The sequence below is a fragment of the Sinocyclocheilus anshuiensis genome, unplaced genomic scaffold, assembly GCF_001515605.1.
Source record: "Sinocyclocheilus anshuiensis isolate Anshui unplaced genomic scaffold, SAMN03320099.WGS_v1.1 scaffold1049, whole genome shotgun sequence".
Taxonomy (NCBI): Eukaryota; Metazoa; Chordata; class Actinopteri; order Cypriniformes; family Cyprinidae; genus Sinocyclocheilus; species Sinocyclocheilus anshuiensis.
This window is the reverse complement of record NW_015557197.1, coordinates 1047850-1061592: the sequence shown is the minus strand read 5'-3', so window position 1 is coordinate 1061592 and position 13743 is coordinate 1047850. Positions and strand designations below refer to the sequence as shown.

General features: G+C 34.2%; 1 protein-coding gene across 1 annotated transcript in view; it reads right to left on the bottom strand.

Moving 5' to 3' along the window:
• Positions 1-13743, bottom strand: part of LOC107678858 (solute carrier family 35 member F1-like) — a 93066-nt gene that overhangs the window by 8858 nt on the left and 70465 nt on the right. The window contains exon 7 of the mRNA XM_016474284.1: positions 7231-7385. Within this exon, the coding sequence (XP_016329770.1) occupies positions 7231-7385 (155 nt within the window). The remainder of the gene's footprint in view (positions 1-7230; positions 7386-13743) is intronic.

Here is a 13743-nt window from a genome sequence, read left to right as displayed (position 1 = left end):
ATGAAGTTTGTTATGGGTCATTCATGCGATACTTTTTATGTCCTTCTATTTATATCTTAATATATTGGTTAATATATAAGTGAACATAGAAGTGAGTTTTAAATAAATTCACTACTTTGGATTGAGCAGATATTGCCATTTTAGCATCATCTCCAGACAGTTTGCTCTACCTTTCAAAATGAGGAAAATTTATTTAGAAATATTCCAGTGTTTCTTTCGTTTTCCCTTTCTCTAATGTTTAAACAAATTATGTTTTAATTAAAAATAAATAAATATATATATATAAATAAAATGAAATAAAAAAATAAATAAACAAATATAAAAATGTATGAAATACAGTATATAAAAAAACTGAGGAAGGTCAAAAAGGATGCTGCACTTATTGTGTTCATTTAGTCGCTGGGGTATATTTGTAGCAATAGCCAAAAATACATTGTATGGGTCAAAATTATAGATTTTTCTTTTATGCCAAAAATCCTTAGGATATTAAGTAAAGATCATGTTCCATGAAGATATTTTGTAAATTTCCTAACATAAATATATTAAAACTTAATTTTTGATTACTAATATGCATTGCTAAGAACTTCATTTGGACAACTTTAAAGGCGATTTTCTCAGTATTTTGATTTTTTTGCACTCTCAGATTCCAGATTTTCAAATAGTTGTATCTCGGCCAAATATTGTCCGATCCTAACAAACCATACATCAATGGAAAGCTTATTTATTCAGCGTTCAGATGATGTACAAATCTCAATTTTGAAAAATTGACACTCATAGTTTTGTGGTCCAGGGTCACAAATCACAAAAATGTTATTTCTAAAAAACTGGCATCTTTTTTATAACTGAAGGCGAGTATCACTGATACCAATACTGATGTCTCTATGTAACTGACCATTGATTATAGCCATTCTATTTCTTTAAGAGTTGCTGCTGCTGAACCTGATGCAGGGATCTGACACGCATTGTGTTTTCTTACAACCTTTTATATATAATTGCACTTTAGCGCGCCGGCGCATTTGTGTGTGCAATTGAAGAGCACGTTACAAGCACATTATTACGGCAGACAGGAGAGGTTTAGTTTTCGCCCTCGTTTGACTTGCGCCTGGCACTGAGGTGAAGTGGAGTGCGTAGTAGTCTGTCTGAATAATCTCCCATTTGATGTGGTCATAAAGACGTTCTGCGCGTCTAAATAAAAGCAATTTTTGTCAAGAAAAAGAGACAAAAGCAGCAGTTGTGAATGGGGTGGCCAACCTTAGCCCCGCCCCTGCGTTAACGGCATTAAATATTTTTAACGCCGTTAAACTGTAAAAATTTATCGCATGTGTTAACAAGCTAATTTTGACAGCCCTAGTATGCATATATATATATATATATATACATTTTCCTTATTTTAAAAGGTAGAGTCATCTAAAGTCTGGAGATGATGCTAAAATGGCAATATCTGCTCAATCCAGTGAATTTATTTAAAACTTCAATGTTCACTATAAGATATAATTAGAAGGACATAAAAAATACTGCATGAATGATCCATAACAAACTTCACTCTGTCTATATTGATTGAAGAATATAATTCAAGTCAGGCAGTTAAAATCCTATTATTCTAACACACAGTTAAAGACATGAATATGGGCATATCTGCTGATTGAAGAGTCTCCGTGAAGAGTCTCCGTCTCCCTCTGCAGTTTTCAAATGATTTGTTCTGTAACCACCACATGCTTCCAGTAAAATTCTCATTAACAGTCTTAAAAATTTAATCTGGACCCGACCGCTGCCAATATGAAGATAAATCCAACCATCAAACGATCTACTTTTCCTCATGGAACATGCTCCAAACAAGTCACAATGTGCAAATCAAAGTCTAACTGCAGCGAGAACATGCTTCTGTCACACATCTATACAGGCTACCAAGATTTCCGGAAATTGAGCAACCCATCAAGATCAGAACTCAATCATTACAGCTAATTTTTTTCTGAATTGGCTCAGCTGAACTGAACATCGAAGGCGATTGTGGGAATCAGCTCGATTCAAATTTCAAACACACTCTCATCTACTTCTGTCTGACAAGCGGCAAATCACTGTGAAAAACATGCAAGCACGTTCAAAATGGTCTTAGCCAAGAGCGGGTATATGCCAATATCTGTCCGCCACAGATATGGATTCATATACAGTGGGATCCAGAAGTCTGAGACCACTAGCAAAAATGCTTCTATTTTACACATTTAACACATTTTGGATTAAATGTTAATATATATATACGTTTCTGAAGCAAGCTGCAACTGCTACGGCAAGCACTAGTCATATATTTGAATGTTGAGCAGCGAGCTCATTGACTACCGATACAGGAGATAACCAATCAGCTGTTCCATGTGATAATGATGTCATTAGGTCAGATTGAGTTAAACCTATCAGACTGCGCCATCTAGAGTTTCATGTCAGAACTCTGTATATAATATATATAATTGTATTATTATTATTATTATTAATGCATTAACATTTTTACATTATCAGCATATCAATTTGAGAGAAAATTGCACGAATTTCCGAATTTGTTTTATTTTTCTTTATATAACAGCAGCATCAAGTTGCATTAATAAAATCGGCATGACTTGAAACAGTGTCATTTTAGAATCAGTGAAATACCATTATGGTTTTTATTAATAGTTTTAATTGTTTTATTTTAATTAAAAAAAATATATTTTATTTCATTCGTTTTTGTAATTTTTTTTTGTTTTTAGGTTTATTCCGTTTATTTCAGTTTTAGCTTTAGTTATTTTAGGAAATCAAGTTAAACTATATGAAAATGAGAAATTTTCCTTAACTATATGAAATAAATTATATAAAAAAATGTAACACTCATTTTATTTCAGGTAATGTTTATTTTATTTCAAATATACAATTTATTTTTTATATTTTTAATGTTTTTAGAATCAGTGAAATACGATTATAGTTTTTATTATTGAGTTATGTTTTATATTTTACATTTTCACTTTAATTTTAAAATTTTAATAATTTTGTTGTGTTTTGTCATATTTAAATGGGGGGGGGGTTAAATTAATTTTTAGTTCAGTTTTCAGCTAGTTTCAAGATTTTTATATGTTTATTTTATTTCAGGTAATTTTTTTTTAACTCTTAATAGCCCTGATGATCCAAAAGAGTGTAAAAGCAAAAGCATCTGACTGTCTGTACTTGAATGTCACAAATTTGATTATAGTGACCTACAAATAGTGCAGGATCTGAAATATTTCTCCTATTTCTTATGTCCTTTCTTATTCATTTAATGATATTAGATCTTCACTGTAGTCTCAGACTTTTAGGCTCTGCTATAAACTCAAAAGGACCTTGAGTTTGCGTCGTGAGCAGAAACCAGGTTTGAGAAGACAAAAGGCCAGACACAAAAATAAAGGAGATGAGAATGCAGGTGCAGACTACCGACCAGCAATAACAACAGCGTGCAGAGAATCTCAGAGAGCTCTAGCTACATATGACCACATTACAAATGGCTCTGGCATTCAGTTCAGGGCTGGAGAGGGATTCATTTGGAGGCGCTTCATGTCTGCCGGCTTTCTTTCACGCTGATATAACCCCTAGCTTTTGTACAGCACAATGACCAGAGGGAACAGTATGAAATATTTTGAAATGCAGAAAATGTTCTTCATATCATACCAGACATGAGCATCACGTAGTATTACAGGATTACGTAATACTATGCCTGTCAATGTAATGCATTAATTTGGTTAATTATTATATTAAAAAACAGCATTTTAAAAACACTAAGCAAAACAAAAAACACAATAGAGCAGCCAATTGAAACGTGTCTGATGTATGTGTGCACATATAAACAATAAAAAACAGATGGAATATGACAACAGGTTTACTCATCTGCCACCCTTAAAACCCTTAAAATATCTTAACTTTTCAGCTTATATTGATAAAGCTTTAGATTAATGACATATTTAATTAATCAGCATATCATGTAATTAATTTGATAAAGAAATGTAATGATTGACAGCTCTGCTTAAGGCTAATTACAAAACAGTTATGGCTCCCAAATCTGATTGAGCTGTTTAAAGCTGTAGTAAAAAGCTTATGTATGCACATTTTAAAAACTAGGAGTGAAAAAAAAAAATCATTTCAACATTTGTGTGAAAATGATTTATATCAATAAACAGTTTTCTACTAACTTCAATACTACTTTCTACTAACAATTTTTCAACTAATAACATTTAATCAAATGTTGTGTACTTAGTTACCAAGGAAATAAAAAGAGTTAAAAGAAAACCTAAGAGCAATTGAGGCATGAAGAAAAAAATTGTGTGCACTCTTAATTTAAAAAATAATGTTATTACTCTATTGTCCTTTATCTAGTGTATGTAAAATACTGAAATTAGCAAAACAAGTCCTTATACTCTTCTTACTCCTTTATAATATAATATAATGTATTTCATAAATACATTATTTTCCTGTATCTAGTACACATACACTGCTGAAATAAGCAAAACAACAATTTATACTTTTCTTTCATTACAATATAATATTACAAAAATATAATGTATTTCATAAATATATTACTATCCTGTATCTAGTATACATAAACTGCTGAAATCAGCAAAACAACATCTTATACTAGTTTTACTTCTTATGATATGCTATATTTCTATATAAAAATGCATTTCAACATGTCTATCAAACATGAACTGAAATCCATGATTATTTCTGCGATTCAGAAAGAGACAGATGACAGCTGTGCTGAGCCTCTTCACACAAGGACACTGAAAACAAAGCCAGAGATGCTCTATACGTGATTACAGCTTTTGTTATCACTAAAAAAACGCCGCTCTGCTCAGACTCAATCTGATTTCGTTGAGCCACTTCTAGCTATTCCCAGCAAGCAGAGAGAACACGCAGTAACCCTGAGCTTTCTGCCGATGGCGACAGACATGGAGGCTTGTTTCATATCCATCACTCTAATTGTATTTCATGAATCCTGAAGCTCAAAAACATGGTCCTAATACATTCACCTTGAGAGTCAAAATTCAAGCAGTTTTATTCACCAGCAAAACACCTTCCATACTTCACTTTAACAGCACAGGAACCATTAAAACTAATCAGTGTGATACTCCATATATGTCAGACTCTGTTCCATGTTTTGTGTGTGTCCTGCTCCCCATGTGCCTTCCCATGCCCTTATTTGGTTAGTTTCCTGTTCCTGTCCTGATTAGTTTATTTCATTTGTCCCAGGTGTTTCCCTTGGTTCTATGGCTCCCAGGTGTGTCTCGTCATCCCCTCCTCCTGTGTGTGTGTATAAAATGTGTTCCCAGTCCCAAGTTCTCTGTCCGCTGTTGAACGTCTTCGTGTGAACGTCTTCGTGTGAACGTCTTCCTGTGTTCGTCTCCCTTGGTTCCTTGGTGCAAATAAAGTCTTGTCAACATATTCTCCAGCATCTCCTCGTCCCTCGTGTGTGCAACATGACAATATAATAATCAATTCAAAAGAAGCTAAACGTCTTTTTGTCCTCCAGATAGCGTAATCTGTACTAGACGAGGAGAGGGAGTTTAAAACACTATGCTCATTGTACAGTATGACTAATGGCTTTGTTCAGTGATGGCTTTAGTAGTAATGGTGGTGTTTAGAGATGAAGTCTCACATTGTGGCTGGATCCTTCCCTGAAGGCAAAGTGCCTCTGAAATCCCCTGATAAATCGTCTTGGTATTTCAGTGAAAAATCCTTGCTCATTCTTTTAAGGGCGTTGTATTATTGCATTGTGGATCTGTCTCAATTCAATGCAGCTTCAATGCAATACGAAAGCGGTTCGTATTGAAGGATGGGGCAGCACAAACTACAGTGAACCCAACGGCAAACTCGCAAGTAAGCACTGGTTTGCAATTAACTTTTTCACTCAACAGCCAATTTGGTAACTACATTAAGTTGCTGGAAATTCCAAACGTTTACAGTAAAAGCTAAAACAAAAATAGCAGAAATAAACCAGATTATAAGCCAGGAAATCGTGGCTTAGATTTAAAGTATATTTATTATTAAACCTAAATTGAAGGTTTTCAGTTTTCAACTGTCAGTCATTGTGTATGTAGAAATAAAATAAAAAATATATAAAATTAAATTAAAAATAAATCTCTGTGACTCTGAAACGAATAATGTTTAAATGTTAGTTTTTTTCATTTTTATATATAATTTTAGAAAATATCTGAGTTAGAAAGTATTTGAATTTTAAAGGGTCCAGTGGGTGACCCTCTTTTCACAGTCTATTGCTAATGTTAGAGGCTCCTGGTTGGAGGACATACTTTATTAATCACAATCGGCCAATATGACTAATGAGTTAAGAAGTGTTAAGAAGTTAGATAATTGTTTGATTTTCACCTGCAATTGGCGAGTTGATGGGTGTTAATTTCAAACCCTGGCCCCAACCCAAGACACTACTTCACTATAAACATTTTATTTTCCACTCAAAAATTTTTTATTTTGAATAAAATTACATCTCTGACCACAAGTCAACACATAGTGCTGGGCAACGATTAATTGCGATTAATAGCATCCAAAATAAAAGTTTATGTGTACATAATATATGTGTATGTACTGTGTATATTTTTTATGTATATATAAATACAAACACATGCATGTATATATTTAAGAAAAATGTTATGTTTATATATTAAATATATTTATATATAATATAAATTATATGAATATAAATATATACATGTAAATATTTTCAAAATATATACTGTATTTGTGTCTTTATATATACGTAATAAATATATACAGTACACACACATATATTATATAAACAAAAACTTTCATTTTGGATGCGATTAATCGCGATTAATCATTGCCCATAAACATACATATCCATCATTCTCATCCTGCCACAGGAAAATGGTCATGCAAAAATAAATAGTTTTTTTGGTACAAGAGATCTTGACTTACATTATAAGTACATAGACTTTGGGTGGAAAAAACAAATTTTGTGCAGAATTTAGGATTCTCTAATCTCTAAAATCCATGTTTTGAGGACTGTAAAAGCTGCATGTCTCATAATGAAATCACAGAGACGACCTCTGAGAAGGAGAGCAGAGAAATTCTGCTCAACATTCATGAGAGAAAAAAAAGGGGGGCAAGTGAGTAAAATTACAGCAGGTGTAATGACATATAGCTGATGGTGGTGGTGAGGAGGTGAGAAAGAGAGAGAGCAGTGAGAGAGTGAAAGCATATTCTAACCTTGTACTGGAACAGGAACAGGCCGCAGAAGAGGCTGTACAGGTCAGCCGTCAGCAGGGAGAGGTTCACCGCTGTGGCGCTGGTTCTTTTGATTACCACTGGCATGAAGCTGTACAAGCCAAACATACACGCGCTGAATCCAATGTACAGCAGCCCTGAGAGGACATAAAGAGTTACAGCCACATCAGTCACTATAGGGAAAATCTGAACAATACATAGTGCAATTTAAAAAAAAAAAAGCCAATTGAAGAAAGATCCTTAACTAAAAAAAAATGTTGATCAACAACCTTAGGCATAATAAATCTTTTATGTTGTTTTTAATTTGGATGTATTTTTTAAATTAGATTTGTTATCAAAATGTGAGGTAAAAAATTATAGTTATTTTAAATAAAGCTTAAAAATAAATGTAAAGTATATATTAAAAAAAATATGTATTTGAATACATAATATAATATAATATAATATAATATAATATAATAGTTTGGAATGTATTGGTCTATAATTATTATTTATACATACATATTTATACATTTATACATTATTTATGACATTACTTCATAAACAATTATAACAATAATACATCATTATACAGTTCTCTGGAATACTTGATTCTGATTGGTCAATCATGACATTCTGCAACTAAATATTTTAGTTTTATGACTGCTAAACTGTTTACTGTTAAACTTGTTCATGTTTTTTTATTTCACCGTGAAACCTCCTTCTTCTCACATAATAAAACAATTACAACTTAAATTAATATTTTATATGAACTGCACTAATCTACATTGCATCTGGGTTTTGATCTGGTTCAACTTTGTGATAATTACTGTACATTATCTTTTATTTATAATCCTTACCTATTCATAGCTGTGCTCTTATAAATATAATGTATTATAAGAAAAAGCAAATAATAACTGTAGTTACAATTTTACATGCTATTACGAGTACCTCTTTATAATGCATTATATGTACAGGCTTTATAGAAAACATTATAAACAACTATTATTATTTTCCAGTACAACATGATATTGCAGCTTCATATTGTGCAGATAATATGCACTAATTAAAAAGCCAGTGAGGAGTGTAGCACAATATTCCTCTGTTAGCAGCATTCAGCTGTTCATGTCATAGAGGACAGAAAGTCAGCAGCTGTGATATTCTGATCATAATTCATCCAGCACAATCATAATGGAATTGGATGGCACAAAAAAATTAAATTATTCACTTGTGTTTTCTCAGGCCATTCATTTCCAAATGCGTTTGTAAAGGACACAACTCCTATTCCAGCAGATGGAGACACAGCAGAAATGGTAAGAGATAATGATAATTTGTTTTGAAATGAAAAAGCAGACAATACTAACAAAATCTGCTTCCTGTCTGGCATCCCACCAAGTCACCAATTTCGCTTCTGTAGGTGAAGTACACAATTTTTTTATGTTTTAATATATTTTTCCTATCTTGGTTTGGGAAATATAAGGGAAAAGCATAGAGAAAAAACTGAGACCACTAGAATAATAACAATATTGATTATAGGACAACTCAAGATCTAATAATAATAATATTTCATTATTATTATTATTATTAGATTCTGAGTTGTCCTGTATTATTATTACAGTTTTATTATTATTATTATTATTATTCATGAGTGGTCCCATTACAAATATTAATACTGTAATGTTAAAAACCGTATATTGTATATTTACTTAGCCCCTTTATATTATTGGCACCATAGTATTTATTTACATTGTACTTTAAGGTGAATATTAAAAACATGATAATTCTGTGATAACATAAAACACAGTATCATAGCACGTTTTAATCTTTTTGTTAGTGACAGTGCTGCTATGAAAGAAAAAGTACAGGATCAACTCTGAAACCCTTGAGGTAAAAACAAATAATCAGCTTGTACCCAATCAATGTCAGGATTGTATCACACTATATATTTCAGAGCTCACTGCTGTTCACACGCAGTTGGTTCTCATGCTATGAGGCTTCGGAGCTGAGCAGAAGGCTTCATAACTTATTCAGATGCCTTGCTACCACTTTTTGGCGATGTAGCACATCAGAGAATTATAAGTTGTCACCTGCTATTCAGGGGAAGTTCAGATCTATCTGTAGGCAAGGATTTAATGTGACTGTGTTTTTTGAAATAAACCCGTAAAAAACTCTTTAATTAATTGGAGGTGATGAAAACATTTTTAGAGTATTTTCAGAGTGGATGGGACAAATCTAACTAATGATGCACCCTGAGCAAAGTAGCAGTACCCATATATTCAGTAGTAGCAAAAATAATATAAAATAATAATAAAAGAAATATAAATATAAAATATATTTGGACACTTTTAAAAACCTAAAAAAACACTTCCAAATGCATGCATTGCATTGCATTTTATAACAAAATATTACATTTATTACAGCGTTTTACTTGGAAAAGCTTTTATTTCCTTAAAATAAAAAGCACATTTTTGACATTTGTTTTCTAATGCAATGACATTCAGACTTTTTAAAAGAATAGTGCACCCAGAAATTAAAATTTGCTGAAATTTTACTCATGATGTAGAGGTATTCAAGATGTAGATGAGTTTTGTTTCTTAATCAGAACAAATTTGGAGAAATTTAGCATTACATCACTAGTTCACCAATGGATCCTCTGGAGTGAATGGGTGCCGTCAGAATGAGAGTCCAAACAGCTGATTAAAACATTACAATTATCCACCAGTAAGTTTTCAGTCCAGCAATTAACATCTTGTGAAGTGAAAAGCTACACTCTAAAAACTGCTGGGTTAAAGGGGTCATATGATGCGATTTCAATTTTTCCTTTCTCTTTGGAGTGTTATAAGCTCTTGGTGCATAAAGAAGATCTGTAAAGTTGCAAAGACTAACGTCTCAAATCCAAAGAGATATTCTTTATAAAAGTTAAGAGTCAACCACGCCTACCTAAAACGGCTCGTTCTAACACGCCCCCACATGTCTACGTCACGATGTGGGACGATTTGCATAACACCGCCCAAATGTTCACGCTAGAGGTCTACACGGAGGACCCGAGACCCGATGACCCGGGACCCGACCCGGGATCCGTACGGGTTCGAGGCTATATTTTAAATGGTCAGCCGGGTCCGGGTCGGGTCCCAATCTATTACTTCGGGTCCCGGGTCTGTTTAACATTGTGTGTAATACCCGAGTCAATCAGACTCGGAGAACACCCGGCCGTTATCAGAGTCAGTCAGCGCTGTGCGTGTGTTGTTTTGTAACTTTCAACTTGTAAAATTAGGATGAGAATAGTGTGAGTCGGTAATTTGAAATAAGGTGGAAAAAAAAAAACAAAAAAACACGAGCGACGTCATCAGAAGCAGAGTGGGCGGAGTTAATGCACATGCACGGTGATAATGGATACCTTCATGAGTGATGTGAGTTATTATTGATTATTTTTTAAATAATATTATGAATGAACCGTCTTGTTATATCTAAAATTTTTGCTCAGACTCGGCTCAGAGAGCACAGAGATGATAGCAAATAAGTAAAGCTAACGTCAGCAGCCATGGCACTGGATGAGCAATCGTTATTATAATCCAAATGGGCAAAGAGTCTAAATTATTATGCAAGTTGACTCGAGATACAAAAAATGTAAAACTGCGAAGTCGCATTTGTCATCCGTCACCGTGACAGCAAGTGTAATAATTGACGGTCCGCGTCGGTTCCGGGTAGTATATTTTTGACATTTCTTGGTTCTGCACGGGCCCGGGTCCAACTTTCAAAACAATAGACGGGTCCGGGTCGGTTCAGTTTTGGACCCGTGTAGACCTGTAGTTCACGCAAAGAAAGAAGGCGTAACTTTTATTCTCGCTGTATTCTCCCCCACTGGATGCAACAAATGCCTCGTTTATAATGGGTTTTAATGTTTTGTATCGTCGTTCGGCCGGGACACGGCATCACAATATGGTATAGGCCGTAACATTTCCGTCACACGCTTGAGGTATTCGGCCAATCACAATGCACTGGATAGCTGGCAAATCAGAGCACACCTCGCTTTTCAGACCGATGAGCTTTGTAAAAATTGACGCGTTTCAGAAAGGCGGGGCATAGAGGAGAAACAATAATGTACAGTATGTGGAAAATAATGTGTTTTTTGAACCTTAAACCGCATAAACACATTTCATTACACCAAATACACAAAATAATGTTCTTTTTAGCAGCATCATATGACCACTTTAGATAAAATCCAGTGCTGGGTGATAGCTGAGTAACCCAATAGCTGGGTTGTATTTAACCCAGCATTTTTTAGAGTGTACATGTTTGCAATGATCAAAAAGACATTTTTAACTTCAAACCATTGTTTCTGCCCTACATATACAAGTATATAATCGATAATAACACTTCCTCCAGTGTATCAGTCCCAGTCCAACCCCTGTTTTCCTCTCACATCATTACCCACCCACATATTTGTTTAGAACTGTTTTGGACTGTTTTGACTTGTAAACAGTGCTTGATCTGTGCATATTTCTCTCCTGATTCAGATGAGATAACTTTTTCTTTAGAGAAAGCAATATTATGTATAGATGACTCAACATGCAGCTTAATTGATGGACTGGAGTCATGTGGATTACTTGTGATTATTGTGATGTTTTTATCAGCTGTTTGGACTCTCATTCTGACGGCACCCATTCACTGCAGAGGATCCATTGGTGAGCAAGTGGCGTAATGCTAAACTTTCTCCAAATCTGTTCTGATGAAGAAACAAACTCATCTACATCTTGTAAAGCCTGAGGGTGAGTACATTTTTAGCAAATGTTCATTTTTGGGTGAACTATTAATTTAAGCACCCAAATACTTCAGAAGTCACTGTATATTAATAAATATAACATATGCAATGATACACAAATAAATATGAATTTTCTCATGCTCTTTCAAGGACGGTGGCAACATAACTAATGCATTGTCATCAACATGGCCTCGTTATTTTTCAAGGGCATCACAGTTTTGGCGGGAGACGTTCTTTCTTCTGGCATAAAGCGCATTACTTGCAACAGCCCTGACAGTTAATGACATTGCCCCCTCAAGCGACTCTAGACTTGCTAATGTCCCTGTGACAAGCCAGCATCCTCCTGGGATCCAACCCAAATGCTGCCTTTGGCACAGCCTCTCAACACTTCATCAAGCCGCATCAATCTGGATTAAACTTAAGTTACTTCCTGGGTCATAAAAATACACAGAATTTGAGGACGCGAGTTTTGCCAAGTCTCGTCTAAACGGGATTACAAACCAAATGATATTTATAATTATTTCAAATCAGATGCATTTAACAGTAACCGTAGTAAAATTACTGTAACGCACTGCCTGGAGTGGCTTATTGCTTTAATAAAACTGTGTTTGCACATTCGCTTTCTAAGAAGACGTGAGCAGGCGTGTGTATTTATACATGGGGTAGAGATGTCACGGACTGCATAAGCAATTCATTTTGTTAATTGTCTTCTGACAACAGTTTAAATATGCCTGTTATCTTTTGCGAGGAAGTCAAATTGAAAGTCACATCTTCTGGTTTTGTTGGCACTCCAGCATCTCTCCCTGAGCTCAGCAGCACGTGCACAGCAATATTTAATCAGCCCTGTCCGTTCACAGCTGTCTGGTGTTGTTTCTAAGGAGGTTTCAACACCAGACCCCTGTATGTTTGAGTGCGGTGCTATGAAAGCTGTTTTTTTAACTCGGCTGCACACAAGATCTCTTGAAAGCGGGGGTCTGGAGTGTGGTTTACGCGCTTTGTGATTTATATTTGCAATGAAAGCTATCCAACCTAATTTGAGGAAACGAACCGCTATTGATGATGCATATTTTGTTATATCTGTCACAAAACATTCCCAAGATAAATGGAAAATGCTTGCTGGTTGACAAAGGAAATTGAATTCTTGTTAGAAATATGGGCAGAAAAAAATTACTCAATCGATTAAATAGCATAGACTGTTCTGGTGTAACTTATTCCTGTGATGCAAAGCTGAATTTCCAGCATCATTAGTCAAGTCTTCAGTGTCACGTGATCTTTCAGTAATCATTCTAATATGCTGATTTGGTGCAATAAGAAAATACCCTTGTATTCATGATACAATAAACAAAAACGTCTTGTTTTTTGCAGTGTTGCTTCTCTTGAAAATGTATGTGGTTTTAAAGATTTATAAATACTTTTACTGGAAAACTGTAAAATAAATGAATAAATACCCATTTATAAGTAGTTTTTTGCAAAGTGACTAAAAAAATATACTTATAAAAAGAAGCAATAAAAATGGTTTCTAAAATTTATTTTAGGATTAACACTTAAATAAACTTAATATTTTTTATATAATGCAATGAAATTCATGCATTTTAAAGTGTTATTTAAGCTTGTTTTATTTAAGTAGCCAAATATATTTACAGGTGCATCTCAATAAATTAGAATTCATTTGGAAACCAAGGTCCTAGAGTCTGGAGGAAGGGTGGAGAAGCTCATAGCCCAAGTTGCTTGAAGTCCAGTGTTAAGTTTCCACA